Here is a 20383-nt window from a genome sequence, read left to right as displayed (position 1 = left end):
CAGAACAAAATACTGGAAGTATATAAAAAGTAACAAAACAGCGCTAAAGTAAAGTAACGAACTACTGCATAAATGAAAAGCTAGAAGAACTAAACAATAATACACAAGTGAAAAAGCTAAGGTAGGAAACAACCGCTAACAAGTGTCAAAATCACAATCTAATGTCAAACTAGCAAACAACTACAAATCCTGTGCTACTTCTAAGCGAAGCCGTAAGACCCGCTTAAATTCAAACTTATGGATAACTTCTAAACGAAGTTATAAATCCCAAAAATAAATTAATTTATGGGTATTATAATAGATGTAAACCCCAAAACCCAAATAAAATTAAATCTAAAATTCACATCTACCAACTTCAGTCTATTCGGGGTTCATGAGCGGAGGCAATCAATGGTTGCTAATCAGATTCTCTTGACACTATGACCAATGATTGTAGTGTTAGTAGACTGAAATCTATGGTATACTCAGGACGATGGAATCATGATATCTTGATTGGGCTTACCGTCATTTTCTCACAATTGAGACTAAACACCTAAAAATTATTCATCTTTAATTTAGAGTTCTCTCTTAGACATTAAGAGATGTAATTAACTATAAGTGCTTGCGCTAAATGGGAATTAAGGACCACATATCTAATTAAATCCTAATAGTACTTCTAGGGAAATTTGATTAATTGCAATCTAGCTTAAGAAAAATGGAATTCTACGGTTACAAAGTGAAATTCATACTTTCATGCTTTTTTCTTGAGCCAACATAATTAGGAAGAAATACTTGTTTATGTAATGCTACTTGTTGCAGTTCAACATATTGTGTCTAGGTTCCAAGCCCTAGCCTACATTTTTTAGGGAAGTTTGATTTCGTCGCGGCGGAGGGCCGTTCCCCGTGGTGCTATTGCCCTGCCCTGCTGATTTCGAGTTGTAAAGGAGAGCAGTGAAGAGGAGCAAATATTTCTTTAGAGAACGGAGCTAAGAAGAGTAGACAGCGGCAGGGATTGGATTTTTTTATCATCATTGTTTTGGAAAGAAGTTACCGCGGTAGGGATTGGATTGAGCCGCAAACATGTCGGGAATGGGGGACGGTTATGTGGGCACCGCCCAGGACGCTGTGCGGATAAGGAGGCTGGAAAAGCAGCGGGAGGCAGAAAGGAGGAAGATTCAGGAACTCAAGAACAAATCCGCCTCCACTGGCGGCCAGACCGGTCTCCTACAGTTCGGCTCCGGTACCTCCGAGGTAGCCTTTCTGGCCTGCTATATTTTCTCTCGTTGCTGGTGAAGTTCTCTGTCTCAGTTTCCTTAGATGTTGATAATGGCTTTCCGTAGGCTGTTTAATGCTGAGTTGAGTTCACTGACTACATTTATGTAACTTTTTTATGGACGTATCTACAAAGGCATACAACTCTTTAATTCTTTAATCTATAATTGCTTTTTATTTGTTCGTGTACTATTTTTTTAGAAATATGATAAACGGATTGTAATTATGGCGCTTTTGAGATAACGTTGGTATTCAGATAGAGCATTGTTTTCTACGAAATGCAATTGATTTTGTTCCATCTTGTAAAGTCTCTATTGTCAATGGTGATTATGGTTAATTATTTTCATTTCTTTGGTCATGAATATCTTGGCATTCAGAAATCGCCTGACTTATTATAAAATAGAGTAGAAGTATCATTAAAATAAATTCCATCATAAGATAACTCAAAGATTATTTACTTTTTTATTTTAAAAGAGGCCAGCTAGCCTAATATCTGTTTAAATAATAAGATTATATATTAGATATCAATGAACCAAATTGATTGTAGGATATCCTTTTGCATTTTTTGGCACAAATATTTAAAATTTCTTTAAATTCAAAGTTGAAATAACATATATGTATAAATGGTAAATAATAGTTGTGCTATGAAAGATGGAGGTTGAAGTGTGAGTGAGAGACACAGAGCGAGTAAGAGGGAGAAAGATAAGGCTTGATTGGATATGTGTGAAATCAGGCATCGTCTTCTTAATGTTCCAATTAGATCTATGGCGCTCAATAGATATTTGATATCAACTTTATCTTTTGTTTTCTTGCTTTTGGTTGTCCATAATTATCCTTTTGGTTCATCATGTACTAGCACCGTTCTTGTAAGTTTTCTAATTAAAATTTACATTTCAAATACCTTCCTATCATCTTGTTATTCCTTTCTATCAAAATTACAACTTGTACAACACTAAAAAGGACACTATTTAGTTGTATATGCTCAACATAATTTTTAATTTTGAGGGGTTTGCCATTATTTGTTGTTATTAATCCTATACAAGTTCTATGAAATTATGGATTCCTTTTGTTGTTATTTTCTTTTTTTTCATGTTCACTCTAAATGTAAGGTTCAATTTCATGCATCAAGCTTAGGTCATACCTCACATCATGGAGTTTCATGAATTGGTTATAGTGTTGTTCAGAAAAGAAGCTCATTGCATTTGAACTGAGTTGAAAATAGTTCATTGCATATTTAAGTTGTATTTCTATCTACAAAGCTCTTATTGCGTGTTTCTTCCTAGTACACTTTATCAATAAGAGATTGATCATCAACTCACATGAACCCAATTTGATAGGGCATCTTTGTTTTGTTGTATGCCATTGGAAGTGAACGAACCCCAACTCTACAAGTAGAACCCATTTTTCAAAGGAATTTGGTTCTCAAAGTGACATCAAATATTTGTTTTCAAGTTAGGGTTGGAGGAGTGCGCCGACAGCTAGGATGAACGGAGATGGTCGGAGGAGTCCTTCGGCTTCTGCTTGTGGATGGAGGAGTCGATCACGACTTGTTTGGAGGCATCAAAATAGTGAAATATGAATAGGGCAACGAATAGCGATACAATACATCAAAACTTCCCTATACGCGTTCGATCGTGGATGGACGATTGTGATTTGCAATAATGTTTATTATCATCAAAATCATAAAACTTGGGTCTATATTTGAAATAATCTCCAACTTTTTATGACGACTGAGATTAGAACCATCCGGTTCTTTAAAAACCGCCTAGTTCGGCAATTCTCCTGTTCAACCGAGTTTTGTACCAATTTTTAGCTGGTTTTAAAGACATCCGATTCTAGCATCAAATCGGACCGCCCACCGGACCGGTTCACCGTTGAACCAGTCAAATTGGCCGGTCCGGTCCAGTTTTGAAAACCATGGAAATAAGTTTACTAAAGAAGGACATGAACTAATAGGCCGAAAATCATCACACTTATTAGCAGCAACCTTCTTAGGAATAAGCACAATATAAGTACTAGTAAAAAAACTTAGGAATAAGATTAGTGGATTACCATTAAAAAAATCCACAATAGCAGCATATAAATCATTATAAATTATATTCCACATTTTTTGAAAAAAATTAGTAGTAAAACCATCAGAGCCAGCCATAAATGAACATTAAGAGAAAAAAATAATCTTCTTAATCTTTTCCAAGGAAGGGACTAAATTAAGAGTGTTGCTATCTTCCTCATTAATGATGCAAGGAATAAGATCAGGGAGATAAATAAGGAGAGGTTCAAAATTTTTATTAAAATATGATTAAAATGATCAACAACAGACTTAGCAATCTCCTTCTTTTTCTCAATAGTGGATAAAACTTTTAGCCCTATTCTTCTTCACCAAAGAATGAAAATACTTAATATTACTATCCCCTTCAATAAGATGTTTAGAAGAAGACTTGTTTCCAGTAAACCTCCTGCTCTTGAAGTTTAAACAAGTAATTCTTAGCCTCTTTCAGATTATTATAATTATCATCAGAAGGGCTATTCTGGCAATTAAGGTCACAAACATTAACTTTCTTCTCAACAACTAAAATGTTCGCAATAGATTTTGGAAGACATTTCTATTCCACCAACTAATTTTATACTTAAGTCATTTGAGTTTATACCATCATTGGAAAAAAAAAAAAAAAAAAAAAAGATGTTAGGATATAGAGGAGCCTCACAATTTTCTTTAACTAAATCATAAAAAAATTATCAAGCAACCACATATTTTGGAATTTGAAATTAGAAGAAGGGCCGCACTGCCTATAATTAATACCAAAATGAAGAGGAGAATGATCATAAAAAGTTTTACTTAAGTGCTCAATAAAAGTGTTATTACAAGAGTTAATCCATAACTCATTAAAAAGCGCACGATTCAATCTTTATCACATATTAACATGATTCCAAGTAAAGAAATTACTAGTGAAACCAAAATAAACTAGGTTACAGTTTATTATCATGTTGTTAAAATCTTCCATAGATTGATAAACAGGGCTTGAGCCACCAATCCTCTCAGAAGGATTAGAAATATTATTAAAATCATCACCAACTAACAAAGAAGAGTTAATTAAACCACTGAAATCAATAAGTTGATCACAAAGAACTCTTTTAGAAAAATGAGAAGAAGCATAAACAAATGATGCATAAAACTGAAACAACATAAATTCAATTCTATAATGTAAAACTTGCGTGAAATCACCAATAATATCAATTATAACCTGATCTTTCCAAAAAATCTAGATTTTGTTGGAAACATTCGTCACACAATGTTTAAAACCAAGGGATCTTCTTGTTTCATCAAGTTGGCAACAAAAATAAGAGGTTCAAGTTAAGCATGAAAATAGGCATTATGAATATGACATAAGTTTCTAACCGTAATTCTAGAAGAAGGACATCCAATACCCCTAACGTTCTAAATAATCGACTTAATCATTAATTAGCAATTTTTTAAAAATTTGAAACCGGGTACTCCTAGGAGAGTGAACATTCAAGTTTTTCAATTTTTTACTTTTCTTGCTTTTAACAATATTGAAACCATGTTCTTCATTAGCAGAATCTTTAATAGTACTATCATTAGCACAAGTATCAACATTGCAAGAAGAAAAGGTTTCACAAATTTATACCTTTACCTTTACCCTTATGTTGCTGATTATTAGCATTTTCCATGCTAAGAACACCCACGGCCATACCAATTTCCTTACTCTGTATTACGTTGTCAATTCCAAGGCTAGTAGCTCTCTCGGATATCCTTTCCTGCTCAAATTCACCTTCTTCCGTGCTGCCTTCTAAGACATTATCCTGATCATTCACAAAATTTTGAGAAGAAATGATATTAGTACATTCATCTTTATTCACAAATAAATCTAAATCAGAAGAATTTTTGTTAATATCAAATGGCAAATAAGAGTCAGTTGATATGGTATTTTGTCTAACAGTGATAGCCACCATTTGTTCATCCACATTATCAAAGTCATTAGTGACATGATTAAGAGGTTCTAGCATAACAGAAGATGGAGCAATTTCCCCTCCCTGAACCAAGAGGGGATTATCCGGTTCGGCAATATTCCCTCCATTATAACTGATCTCCTTAGTAACATCCTGTTCATCATTCACTATAGAGTAAGGAAGATTGGCAAGGTTCTCCTGGGATGAATTTCCCTCCACAAGCATATCCTGCACTGGTTTAGTAATCTCATTAGAATGAACAACATTTTTCTCCTTAGATTCTTTAGATTTTTCCTTTTGGTTACTTAATTGGGGATGTAAAATAAAATATTCAGAATTGCAATGACCATGCATTTTACAATGACTGCAAAATATAGGGATATTCTCAAATTCAACTTTTTTTTGATACTCGTTAACGTGCGATCCAATCCAAATATCTTCAGGACGTTTCTTAAAGATATCAATTTCAACTAAAACATGGGCAATTGACAGACGAGATACAAAAGCGGTAGATTGATTTGTCTGCAAGGGTCTACCAAAAATGGAAGCTAAAACAAATAATATTTGGGAATTAAAGAATGGAGCCCTAGATTAGGGAATGAAACCCAAACAGGAGCTATAGGGGATTCCTTTTTCATATCAAAGTCAGGAGTCCACTTAAGCAAACACATTTGACAACCAAGAATATAATATGCTCTTCTAGAGAAAATATGACTGTAGTCAAGATCGTTCGATAATTGAATCACAATGTGTCGTTGATCCATCAATCCAACGAAAAAACTTCTAGAAAGTTATAGATTCATGAAAAACTTCTGAATCACATCCATATTTGGGTGGAGAAACATGAACTTACCAACTAAAGTTAAAGCAGGAGCAGCTAGATAAGAAACAACTTTATCATCAAACATCAAAACAGGAAGCCTTTTAAAAGAGGTATGAATCAAATCCAACTTAGCAGAAGATGAAGCAAGGCCACCCGAAAGAACCTCTTTAAAAGAACGAGATTTGCCATCAGCATTCGACGAAATCTAAGTGTTCGATGCGCCCAGACCCCATAGGAAACGAGAAAGCAACTAAGAAAAACCACGAAAACAAAATCCACAGAGAAAATAAAAAGAGAGCAGATAAATTAACAAAAAAAAATCCACGATTAACCACGAACGAAAACGATGAGAGGAAATCCTAGATCGCCTTAAAATTGCTAGAGCACCGCACGTTGAAAAGGGTCAAGCGACATGATCTGTTTCATTTAATGATCTTCTTAAATAAATATATAAACTAGCTTGTAAACTGGCACAAACACTAGTAGAACCGAATCTCAAATTGGGGGAAATTAATGAAGATCCAGACGTAGATAATGGAGCTTACCTGAGAGTTGTGGGGAAATTGATCTATATTTCCCATACCAGACTAGATATAGCCTTTGTTATAAGCTTGATCAACCAGTTCATGTAAAATTCAAAGCAAACTCATATGCAATATGTAGACAAAATTCTGCACTATCTTAAAGGGAATCCATGTAAAGGGATTCTCTTCAAAAGAGATCGTGGAATAACCCCAGAAGCATATATTGATGCATATTACACAGGATCACTAGTAGATAGACGATCTACATCAAGATACTGTACATTCTTTAGAGGAAATCTTGTTACTTGGAGGAGCAATAAACAGTGTGGTAAGGTTTAGTGCAGAAACAAAGTCCAGAGCTATGACCTTGGGAATATTTGAGCTATTATGGATCAAGATAATTCTAGAAGACCTAAAAATCAAGTGGGAAGGACCCATGAAGCTACACTGTGACAACAAATCAACAATCAACATAGCTTACAATCTGATTTAGCATGACAGGACCAAGCACATAGAAGTGGACAAATATTTCGTAATGGAGAAATAAGATAATCATCTTATATGTATCTATCATGTCTCATCAATAGATCAGCTTGGAGACATTTTGACCAAGGGACTTGATAACTCTATTTTTCTGGTACTAATTACCAAGCTAAGAATGACATATATGTATTTCCTAGTTTCAGGAGTGTTAAATCCCAGCCGTCCCTTGACATTTGATCACACAGTCAGGATGAGAATTTGTGGGAGGCTCACTTGGATCACGCCGATCTTTGTTAAATCCCAACCGTCACTTGACACTTGATCCCACGGCCAAAATCGGAAGCCGTGGGAGGCTCACCTGAATCACACCGATCTTCTTCCATATTTGGGTGGCTGATTTAGGAAGGATTATATTAAGGCAATTATGCATGATTTTGTAGTTATTTATTTCTTTATTAAGATATCATGTATAGATCTATAAACAGGGATAGTTTTATATAATAATAAAATTAAGCATTTTTCTTCTCCAATTCTCTAAATTCAGCAAAGGCTAATATTTATATTTTGTTATTAAACACAAAAACAAATGCATAAAATAATAAGTTGGATAAAAGGTATTCCTACTTTTCTTTCACTAGATAAATACTTATCCATAAATTTATACAAAATGACATTCTTAAATCATAATTCAATTAATTTTTAGAATTGAATTATATACCATAAATATTTTAATAAACATAAAAAATTGTATTTTCTAACCATTAGCAATGTAAACGTTATTGTTAAAAAATTGAACTAATTTTTAGTTATACTGAAATAGTAGCATTTAGGGTTTTATCTTGAGGGAGGCAATGATGGTACAAAGGACTTCCTAAATGTTATGACATCATCTGTAATGAGCTAGGAAATAAGGATGAGTTATGGAGGAGTAGAAAACTAAGAGGGTCAAAGAAAGGTGAAACTTTCAGAGGATTTAGGGGTTGAATTGATGTCATACATTAGTTGATTTAAATAATTGTATCTATATCAATACAAATATTTTTATTGAAAATAAGGTTTAAAAAGGAGAAATTGAAATAAAGGCATTTAATCTTATCAAGGCGAGGCATAAGTCTCAAGACAAATTGAGGTAGCTGTCTTGAAATAAAACTAAAAAATTCATAAAATTAAAGATAATTCATGAATAAGTGAAAGACCATTAAGAGATTGAATTAGTTTGTCATTATAAACCATAGAACACACCATAAGAAAATGAAGAAAATCTCAATTTTAAATTGTAATCTAATACTTTTATTTTCTCAAATGAAACAAGATTTAAATTAATCCTTTAATTAAAACTTAAACACATCATTAGGATCAAGATACAGATCATCTTCTTCCCCACTTCTAACATCTTCAGAAAAAAAAAAACCATAATATATAATAAGTCTATCATCCTCGAAGTCAGAATCTTCAAAGTTTCCTTCAATTACTATCATTTTTTCCTTACTTCCTATAGCGATTAATGTTGCATTCAATGTAATTTAAAATAAAATAACAAATTAATAACACAACTAGATAATCCACTGTAATTAAATCACCTTTCAACTTTCTTGATGCTTCAACTTCTCTATGCATCTTATTTTTGTGATTAAGCAAAGGTTGCGTTCAATTTAATAGTTTTGTCAATTATGGTTTAAAATTGCGCAATATGAGGCCCGCCTTTGCGCAATTCCAGTAAAAAACGCCTCGATGCTTACGCCTCAAGTCTTTTTTATGAGGCTTGCGCCTCAACTTAGTTGAGGCCCGCCTTGAGACCCGCCTCGTCTCACTGGCATGAGGCTTACGCCTCACGCTATATATATTAAAACTTACATAAATCTTGAAGTAAATGCCCGAAACTCTATAGGAGAGGAGGAAGGGGAGAGAGTCGTTCATCATAATGATGATTCAAATGAAGAACCCCTTAGTGATGACAGTGCTGATGACTTATGAGTTCTTATGTGATATGTCATTGCTATTTATTTTTGGAAATTGAAATTATATGTTAATGAAAAGATTATTGGGATTTGGGAAATATAGAATTTTTAGTTGAAAAACGCCTCAATATCCGAATACACAATTTTAAACATTGTTGTCAATATTAACAATAATATCATTTTCTCATCAGTACGGATGGCAATTTTTTTATCTTCAACTTTGATCCCTCATGATAACATTTGTAATACACTAAAAAAAGGATGACTCAAGTAGCGGTAGTAATCTGAGGGGGACTGGGAGAGGCGAAGAAAGAAGGGAATGGACTGGAGCTCAGATAAGGGGAAGTTTTAAGAGGTTTTAGTAGTTGAAATGATCTGCTATACATAAGTTAATGTACCAACAAGTATTTATTTCAGCAATTTTTTTTTTTTGGTTAAAAAATGATTTTTTGGTTTATATCTCTGGTGAAAGTTCCTTGTGAGCGGCCTGTGGAATTTTCCATCAATAATATGATTTTAGCATCGATTATTAAATATATGGAGTATGATGTGAAGTTACATTTCTATAAGAAAAAAAAAGTTGCCGGTTAAATTTTATCTAAACTTGGATATCTATTTGAGTCTAAATCTATAAATGAACAAAAAGGGAAAAATTAACTCAAAACTAAACATAGTTTAGTATAAGAATCTAAAATTAAATGTTATTATGAATTTTAACCCTAGTGAAAAAATGAAAACGTAAGCATATGCTGAAATTGATAAATTATCTCAAGTTTTACCTCTTCTTATATATAAAAAATAATTTCATATTTGATTTTTAATTATTTGATGATTGCACCGCCAAAACAAACTTTTCATATAATTTAAACTGGAGCTAATCATTAAGAACCCTCTATGATGGAATCCTTAAAAATAACCATTTGTTTTACCATCCCACATCTTAGGGGTTGTTTGGCAACAAGTGAGATTTTTAACTTTAGTGGGATTTAATAAATCTTGTAAATCCGGATTTAGTAAATCCGAAATGTGTTAAATCCTGAAAACTGTTTGGTATGTCAAATATTAAATCCTGTTAAATCCTGAAAAACTGTTCGGCTACGTTGCTTCGTAGGAGGTGTAGAGTTTGCGCGCGTCGCTACTTCGGCTCCTTCGTGGCTGTTCGACTTCACTCCTTCGATGACTTTCCCTTCCTTTCGGGTCGGAAGTTACGACATTTTGATCGGAAGCAACAAGGGGAGCTTGCTGGCTGTGAAGGTTCTCCCTTTCGCGCGCTTCTTCGGCGATTGTTGAGCTTCGGCGATACGGGTGCCGCGGGTAAGTCTTCCGTCACTCTTTAAATCCCATTAAATCCACCGAACTGAGGGATCTAGTAAATCCGAGATTTAAGTCGTAAATCTGGGATTTAACGCGCGCTGTAAAACCGTTTGGCTAGATTTAGTGTAAATCCGACGATAAATTCGATACCAAACAGCCCCTTAATGAGCCATGAAGCTAAATAATTGTAATAATTTGTATAAGATTATTTTAATGAAGCATTTTTCTTATATATCTTATGGAACACCTGTTGTTTTATATGATATGTATTGTAAGATCTTACAATTATACTTGAAAAAATCTTAGGCCACCATAATAGTCATTCTTAACTTTCACCTCCTATTTGTTCTTCTATGCATTGCATTTTCCCTAGAGATCTTAGTTACACCGATACTCTCCATGCATACTTTTCATGGTTTATTTGCACTCCTTTTTAAGCATTTACATAATTGGCTATTGGAAGGAAATTGATTGCTTTGTTTAATTTAGAATTTTGGCCATTATACCGGCGCTCAGGTGCAGTGTAAAATAGACAAGGTTCCCACATCATGGATGGATGTGAGCAAATAAGCTAGTCCATGAAACTAAAATTAGGATAGTAACTTGGAATATAGGTATCCTTACAGACAAATTAATGGAATAATAGATATTAGATTCATAGGAAAATAAATATTCTATACATTAAGGAAACTAAATGGGTTAGAGATAAGGTTAAGAAGATTGATAGTTTAGGATTTAAATTTATATTATTCTAGTAAGAGTTGCACTAGAAATGGTGTAGGCATGATTATAGATAAGAGTTTAAAGGATAATATTGTAAAAATTAATAGAATTAGAGATAGAGTTATAGATTTAAAGATTGTTGTTGATGCTAAGATTATTAATATTATAAGTGCTTATGCTCATCAAGTAGGTTTGGATATGATTTCAAAATTAAAATTTTGAAATTACTTAGATGAATTAATATAAAAGATACCTTTTAAAGAAAAAAATTTATTGGAGGAGATTTAAATGGACATGTTGGTAGAGAGGTAGATGGTTTTAAAAGTATTCATGGTGGCTATAGGTTTGGAGTGACTAATGAAGATGGTAAGACCAAATTAGACTTTTCTTTAACTTATGATTTTGTAATTGCTAATACCTTATTTACCAAAAGAGATGAGCATCTCATTACTTATAAGATTGAATATAGTAAAACTCAGATTGATTATTTTTTTATAAGAAAAATAGATCGTTTAGGTTGCAAAGATTATAAAATTATTCCAAGGGAAAGTTTATGTACCCAACATCACTTATTAGTTTTGAACTTTAAAATAAAGTGACAAAAAATAAAAAATAAAGTAAAACATTAGTTTACTAAACTTTTTAATGTTATTTCGAAGACTAAAAATATGCCACATAGGATGAGTGTGTTGATTCTTATTTTTAAGAATAAAGGTGAAGCACAAAATTGTGCGAATTATAAAAGAATTAAGTTAATGTGTCATACTTTAAAACTATGGGAGAGAGTTAGGGAGCATAGGTTGCGATGTGATATTAATGTTTCTCAAAATTAATTTGGATTTATGCCGAGTAGGGCAACTATGGAAGCTATACATTTATTGAGAGGTTTGATGGAGAAGTATAGAGGGAATAAGGAGGATCTACATATGATATTTATTGATTTAGAGAAAGCATATAATAAATTTCCAAGAGAAATGCTATGAAGAGTTCTAGAAAAGAAAAGGGGTTAAGAATGCTTATATTCTAGTCATTAAAAATATGTATGCATGAGCTATTACTTGTTTTTCAGACACAAGTTGGTTTGACCAAGTATTTTATATTAAGTTGGATTACATCAAGAATCAACCTTAAGCCCATATCTTTTTTCTTTAGTCATAGATGTTCTTGCTGAACATTTGCAAGAAGTTGTATCCTAGTGTATGCTTTTTGCTTATGATATTTTTCTTGTTGATAAGACTAGAGAGGGAGTTGAAGGTAAACTTGGATTATGGAGGTTAACCTTAGAGCCTAAAGGATTTTGTTTGAGTAGATCTAAAACTGAATATAGGAAGTGTAATTTTAGAAATAATAGTTCGTTTTGGGGGATTGTAACTTTGGGTGATCAAGTCATTAATAAGAGTACACTTTTTAGATATCTTGGGTTTATTGTTCAGAGTGATGGTGAAATAGATGGGGATATTATTATTAGAATTCAAGTTGAATGATTGAAGTGGAGGAATGCATTAGGCTTTTTGTGTGATAGAAAAGCCCCCCTCAAACTTAAGGGAAAATTCTATAAGATGGTGGCTAGACCTACAATGCTTTATGGTGTAGAATGTTGGCCATTAAAAGAGAAGCATAAAATTAAGTTAAGTGTTGCAGAGATGAGGATGCTCAGGTGGATGAGTGGCTTTACTTTTATAGATATGATACGAAATAAGCATATTTGTGAAAGGTTAGAGTAGCTCAAGTGGAAGATATGATTAGAGAGAGTCATCTTAAGATGGTTTGGTCACATAAATGTTGCAACTCGAGTTCATGAGTTTATGTTTTGATGATAACAAACATTGTGCTCATATCATTTTATCTACTTGTATTTGCAATATATTTTTGTTTGTGTATACTAACTTTTCAGGAATACCATGTACCATCCAATGAAGATTTAAAGCACAAGATTAGTTAGAATAGATTATGCTGTAACAATTTTTGTACCATTTATTGATGTATTTTTTGATTTTTTGAGTCAAGTTCTGTAAGGATGTATGCTTGCTTGGTGATCATGCACACACACACTCGTGATGAATTAGATCATCTAGGACGATCAGTTATGATCATGAAAAATAGCCGCCAATTATAATTTGGGCAAGGTTTTAAATTTCATATTTTGTTCTAATCGTCCAGGACGATGTACATCGTATTGGACGATCTATGACAATCTTGCCTAAATTGATCTTATGATTAGGGGACTAATTATGATTAATTTGTTCAATCCGATTGTCCAGGAAGATCAAGAAGATCGTACTGGACGACCCGAGAGATACATGGGACGATACTTGATCGTCCCAGGCGAAATACCATAAATTTTCTTCTAATCGTTCAAGACGATCCCCAATATCGTATTGGACGATCTGTACAAATTTGAACTGATTGTACTGGACTATCCGGAGATCGTTCATGGCTATCAGGTCAAATTCTGTACATCGTATTGGATGATACTGCGATCGTCTAAGACGATATTTGGCGTCAAAATTTAGTTTTTAGTGTTTCCTGAAGCCCTTTATTTAAGCACATTGTACTGGACTATCTTTGCTGCCAGAATTGAGTTTCTACAATTTTTGGATCCCTCTATTTAAGCTTTCTCAAGGCACTTGGTAAGTGTCTTTTGACAGCCATTATGTCTTCGTTCTTCTGGAGAAAACTTGAAGAGAGAACTTGAAAGGGAGAGGAAATGGTGGAGTTTGAGAGAGAGAAGATCCTTGGAGGGTATTTGAAGGGAGTGTGGAGGGGATTTCACACGGTTGCTCTAGTAAGCTTTCACCTTAGTTCCATCGGATTCAAGGTTCATCTTGAGGGAAGTTTTGGAAAGTAGAAGATCTTTGGTGTCAAAGGACTTTGCTACTCTGCCGCATTGGGGAAGGTGAAAGGGATTCGTGTTTCTTTGCCATCTTCTGGAGGGAGAAATAAGAGTCAAGGTTCTCTGCCTGTGAAAGGAGTTTCGGTCCTATGCCGCATCGGGTTAGTGAAAAGATTTTGTAAGGGCTTTTCCGCCTTGTGGTGTGCAAAATGAGAGATACTAAAAGGTTTTAGTGCAATACCTAGAGGATGTGATGTAGGGTATCGGTGGATGAAATCAAGAGTTAGCAAAATGAATAGAACAATGAACAAGACAACCGAAAATGGTTCTGTAATATTAATTTGTATATCTCTGTCTTCTATAGTTCTCCAATACAGCTATATAAGCGTTACTACATAAAAGCTAGAAGTGGAAATAACTAACTAAAGCAAGGGTCGTACGACAGCATAACGGAAAAGGACATAAAAGGAAATTTAGAGTAGTGGAAAATAAACTACTGAAGTAGAAATGAAATGGTACTAGTGCTGTAGCATAATATAAGGTAAAGTATTCCCTTATCTTAAGATGTTCCGCATCAGTTGTCCCCTGCCGAAGAGAGTTCTGCTGTCTCAGCAGAAGTGGATACAGGAGCATCATCAGCTGGAAAATACAGGTAGAGATCCACTTTTCGTCGACCCAATTTGGAATATGCGCCAGGGGGCAGTCGTTCTCGGTGGATATGAACCATAACCAATTCACCCGGTTTAAAAATCCTCTTCCACCGATGATAATCAGCAGCAGCTTTGTATTGCTCATTAGATGCAATGAGCTTGAGGCGGACATCATGAAGCATAGTTGTAAATTGATCAACTATTTGAGCAGCACTGCGACTACTGCACTTAGGCAGAACATCCACGTCAAAAGTGTGATTAGGAACTTTGGTGTACACAACACGGAATGGTGACGAACCCGTTGACCTGTTGGGCATACTATTGTAAGCAAATTCGGCTTGACTTAGTATTTAATCCCAAAGTCTCGGATGCTCTTGAACAAGACACCTCAACATATTTCCTAGAGTATGGTTTACCACCTCAGTTTGGCCATCCATTTGCAGGTGATATGCTGAGCTTAAATTGATGTCAGTTTTAAGGCATTTCCATAATTCGTGTCAGAAATGACTAACAAATTTAACATCGCGATTCAAGGTCAAGCTACGGGGGATGCCATATAAACGAATAATTTCGTTGAAAAATAAACGAGCAATGTTAAGAGCATCAAGGTTTTTTTCCACGCGATAAAATGCGCCATTTTGGAAAACCTGATGCAAGCAAAACTAGAGTAAAGAGACAAATTGGAGAACACCAGGACAAGACTTAAACCAAACTCAATTCAAATGTAGCTTGCAAACATCCAATAAACTTCGAAGAAACAAAAGCCAAATCAAACAGAACAAAATAAAAAAAAAAAACATAAAACGCTATCCTCAGTAAAACCGTCTAGCGGTCTCCTCACATGCAACGAGAGTAGAAATAAATAATAAAACTGTGCTTAGGATTGCAAACTGAGGGTCCACCACTGCAAAAGAGTCCAACGTCCTACCAAACTCCTCCGGCAAATGTCTCTAAATTTCAGCCAACATACACTTCCAAAGCTCAAGAAGAAGGATATATGTGGAGTGGAACTTGCGTAGAGAAGAAGAGATTAGAAGCCAAGACGAAATAGAGAGGAGGAAGGGGATGGAACAAGCTCTCAAACTTTTCCAAGAGAAGAAACCCTTAGGTTTTTGTAGAGACTTTGCTCACAATATTAAACAACCTTTTCCAACTCAAAACAACTTATTTTTATAGGCAAAAGAAGGTAGACAAATAGCCATAACACTTCCAACCAAATCCAATTAGAATTATGGAAAATGAAAGGCCAAAAGTCACCAAATAGAAGACCAAACAGCAGCAGGAATTCTGCACAGAAAACAGAGAGGAAGCCACCGAAATCCCCCCAAATAGCCACGGGAAACCAGCCAGTAAGGGACCCGAAAAGCCAGCACAGGAGGCAAAGCACCAGGGCACGGGAAACCAACCAGCAAGGGACCCGAAGAGCCAGCACAGGAGACAAAGGGGCAAGGTACGGGAAACCAATCAGCAAGGGGAAACCGAGAAGACAAAGGGAGGAGAAGAGGCATAAGTCCACACCATAATGAATCCTTGAAATAATAGCTTATATTTTTGAATTAATGAGCTAGGAAGTGCATTTAATCCCCAATCATTGAGCTAAACTTCAGCTCAAACATTTATGAGCTAGCACCAAGTAGAATCCAACATTTTTTTTTAGCTCAAGACCAAGCAACCAAGGCCCACCCGAGAGCAACCACCACACCAAACTGAAATTAGCAAGCAGCCCAAGGACGAAGTGGACCCAAAAGCAAGCAAATCCAAAGCTTGCCATGCCTAGCACATTCCTACCATGATCATTGGAAGCCTAACCGTCATAGGATAGCATAAACAAAAATACAACACAACTAATATTGTTCAAAATACAATAAAACATAAATAAACAAAAATTATTGAATGCATCAAAACCTGTCTACCACGACCATGATAGAGTCATTACCTCGCTTAGTTCGTGGCAAGCCAAGAACAAAATCCAAGTTGAGATCTTCCCATATTGTGTCTGGCACCGGTAACGGCATATATAATCCAGTGTTTTGTCCACTGCCTTTATACGATTGGCAAACCGAGCACCTCTCAATGAATTTGGTGACATCCCTTCGTAAGTGCGGCCAGAACAAGCAGAGCTGCAGTTGTTCTATGGTTTTGTCGCGGGCAACATGGGCAGCCAGTCCCCCACAATGTAATTCACATATCAATTGCTGCCTCCATGAGGAATCTAGTACACAAAGGGCATGTTGTTTAAATAAGTAATAACGTCGCACTAAGTAGTGTCCCACTGAAGGCTTTTCCAGACAATCAGCCCATATCTTCATGAAGTCTTTGTCAGATGAATATAGCTCCTTCAGGCATTGTAGCCCTGTAATTTCCGTGTTTAATTGTAATAATAAAGTAGATTGCCGGCTCAAGGCATCTGCTACCCTGTTTTGTGAACCCGATTTATGCTTAAGAACAAAAGTGAATCTTTGTAAAAACAAGATCCAGCGAGCATGCATACGGTTGAGTGTCTTTTGATTGTTAATATATTGTAAAGCTTTGTGATCACTGTGGAGTACGAAATCTTGGTGTAATAGGTAATGCTCCCACTGTTTGAGAGCACGGACTACGACATAAAGTTCTTGCTCATACACACTCCACTTTTGTCGACACGGACATAGCTTTTTACAGAAATATTCAACAGGTTTGTCATGTTGCATGAGGCCAGCACCCACTCCAGTTGAGGAAGCATCCGTTTCAACAATGAACGGTTTTTCAAAGTCAGGCAAAGCAAGTACAGGAGCTGTTGCAAGAGCAGTTTTTACTGTTTCAAAACTGGCTTGTTGGGATTCCGTCCACATGAATTGTTTGGATTTTAAGCAATCAGTCAAGGGTGCAGCTAATGTACTGAATCCTCGTATGAAATGTCGATAAAAGTTTGCTAGACCATGGAAGCTGCGCACATCAAAAAATGAAGTTGGAGTAGGCCAATCGGTTATAGCTCTGACCTTCTGAGGATCCACCCGCACCCCTTTAGCTATAATAATAAAACCTAGGAAATAGGCAGTGTCCGTGGCAAATTCACACTTGGTTAAGTTCAAATACAGCTTGTTCTCTTTCAGCACTTCAAAGATGTGATGCAGATGTTGCAAATGCTCGGTTAAAGTCTTGCTAAAAATTAGAATATCATCGAAATAGACAACGCAAAACTTATTCAAGTAAGGTTTTAAAATTTCATTCATGAGCCTCATGAATGTGGCTGGAGCATTGCAAAGCCCGAAGGGCATGACTTTCCATTCATACAGGCCTTAACGGGTCTTGAAAGCCATCTTCTATTCGTCTCCGGGCCGGATACGAATTTGGTGGTAACCACTGTGTAAGTCCAGCTTAGAGAAAACAATTGATCCCGCAAGCTTTTCTAGTAGTTATTCAAATCGAGGAATGGGAAATCGAAATTTAACTGTAATCTTATTGATAGCTCTGCTATCCATACACATCCGCCATGTTCCATCCTTTTTCGGTACTAAAAGTGAGGGAACGACACACGGGCTCAGACTAGGTTGAATCAATTGTTTCTCCAATAAGTCATCCACGAGTTGTTGCAAAGTCAAGTGGTCCTTTGGGCTCAATCTGTAGTGCGGCAAGTTAGGTAGGTTGGACCCCGGAATGAAATCGACCTGGTGCTGCAAGGCACGAAGTGGTGGAAGTGAAGCAGGTAACTACTTAGGTCCAATTCCAGGAAACTGTTTCAACAGTTGTTGCACCCTAGAATGTATGCTACCAATAATACTTTGAGGGCAATTCTCCTTAATAACTAGAGCAAAGATTATTGAATTCTCTTTGCTGGCATGTAAGAGAGCTGAGCCCGTAACCATGTGCATAACAACCATCTTGTTCTTTTGTGGTCCTTACAATCAGTAGGATATGGAATAAGTTTGAGCCGCCTACCCTTCCAATCAAAAGAGTAAGAATTGAACCTGCCGTCATAAAGAACCCCAACATCAAACTGCCACGGCCGACCCAGGATAATATGGCATACGTCCATATCTAGAACATCACACAGCACATCACAAACATAATGCTTCCCTATTGAAAAAGTGACCCGACACATTTTGATACCATGATATCCATTCTCTTCTTTATCCAACTGATTTTATAAGGGTGGAAACTTTTAGTGGTCTTGAGCTGAAGTGCTTGGACAACCGATCGTGCAATAACATTTTCGGTACAACCGCTATCAATTATTAAGTCACACACCTTACCATTGATAGTGCATCGGGTTTTAAAAACTGAATTCCGTTGGGAATTCTACTGCTGTTGCCTCGGTGCCAATAAAATTTTCTCCATGACACACACCAATGGTTCGCTGTGTTAGGTGCGATTTCTTCTTCCAGTTCAGGCTCTTGTTCAACTTCCCCTTGCACTTCTTCATTTTCAACAGTAGTTAGCTGTAGTTGCGGTCGGCTTGGGCACTCATTGGATTTGTGTCCTACCTGAAAACATCAAAAGCATTTGATAGTACTTGGTCTAGCATACGGATTCTCTCGAACATGTGGCCTCCATTTTGGTTGTAGCTTCGGATCACAAGTCACTCCTTGCGTTGCATTCTGTACAAGGGACGGAGTGGCAATAGTAGGATTGTGAGGCCCAACCAATGTCTTGCTTTGTGTGATATTAGTTTTCACCATGTCCTGTTGATGATCAAAAAACTGCCGCCGTCCAACATGCTGTTTACTCCCTCTGGACAGTTGGATTTCAACCTTCAAAGCAAAATTGACCGCCTGTGAAAGCGACCAAACGGAATTCATCTCTAGCTTATCTTGTATGGTTTCCTTAAGTCCCCCTATGTACCGGGCAACCAAATGATTGGCGCATTCATTGAGATTATTGCGAGCACTAATGCGGTGAAATTCTTCTATATATTCGCTAACAGATCTATTGCCTTGATTGCAATGCTGATACTTATGGTAGAGAATTTGCTCATAGTCTGTGGGTAGGTATTTAGAATGAAGGAGCTGCTTCATTCGTTGCCAGTTGCGAACTGAATCACGACCTTCCCGCCTTCGCGTCTGAAGGAGCTGCATCCACCAAGCACTTGCTCCCCCTTTTAAGCGACATGCCACATAATTCACCTGCTTGTCCGGCGTAATGTCCATATACTCGAAAAAGGTTTCTACCGACCTTTCCCAATCTAGATAGTCCTCAATGTGTAACCGACCATCAAACAATAGAATATCGAGCTTCACTCGAAATTCACCTTGTGAGCGGCCATGATACATTCCACGGCACCGTCGAGCACACTGAATAGGCAATTGTTCTTCCTCCGATTCAGAAGGTACATCTGCATTAACCTGCTCAGAATCCTCTTCCTCTGATTTCGTCATCTGTGAAACTAGTGGCGCGTGCCTACGCCGATGGACGCGTTCCCGACCACGTCTTCCCTAAGCCAATGTGGCTTGCACAGGTGCCCAATTGTGGCGATTCCCCTCCATCTCAGTCCGGATGGCTTGAAACTCCCTACACATATCCATAGACAACCAAAAAAAGATCAATGGATAGATCAACTAACCTCTGATTAAGGTTGCTATGGAGTTCCCAAAGGGTATCAAGACTGCGAACTTTGTCGCCAGTCCCTCGCCTGCTACTTTCTGCCATTACCCCCAAGCACCGAGCTCTAATACCAAAACTAATGTAGGGTATCGATGGAGGAAATCAAGAGTTAGCAAAACGAATAGAACAGTGAACAAGACAACCGAAAATGGTTATGTAATATTAGTTTGTATATCTTCTGTCTTCTATAGTTCTCCAATACAGCTATATAAGCATTACTGCATAAAAGCTAGAAGTGGAAATAACTAACTAAAGCAAGGGTCGTGCGACAGCAT

The 20383-nt window shown here is 36.3% G+C and overlaps 1 protein-coding gene across 2 annotated transcripts in view; it reads left to right on the top strand.

Annotated features, from left to right (window-relative positions):
* The first annotated feature begins 782 nt into the window (after positions 1 to 782).
* The window catches only part of LOC110102986 (protein XAP5 CIRCADIAN TIMEKEEPER), a 43717-nt gene continuing 24116 nt past the window's right edge, over positions 783 to 20383 (top strand). For both annotated transcript variants that reach the window (XM_020831524.2, XM_020831517.2), the window contains exon 1: positions 783 to 1230. In XM_020831524.2, the coding sequence (XP_020687183.1) occupies positions 1060 to 1230 (171 nt within the window). In that variant the 5' untranslated portion in view covers positions 783 to 1059. The remainder of the gene's footprint in view (positions 1231 to 20383) is intronic.

The sequence above is a fragment of the Dendrobium catenatum genome, unplaced genomic scaffold (assembly GCF_001605985.2).
Source record: "Dendrobium catenatum unplaced genomic scaffold, ASM160598v2 fragScaff_scaffold_188, whole genome shotgun sequence".
NCBI classification, from domain to species: Eukaryota; Viridiplantae; Streptophyta; class Magnoliopsida; order Asparagales; family Orchidaceae; genus Dendrobium; species Dendrobium catenatum.
The sequence above is the reverse complement of the archived record's forward strand: the minus strand, read 5'-3'. Positions and strand labels throughout refer to the sequence as shown.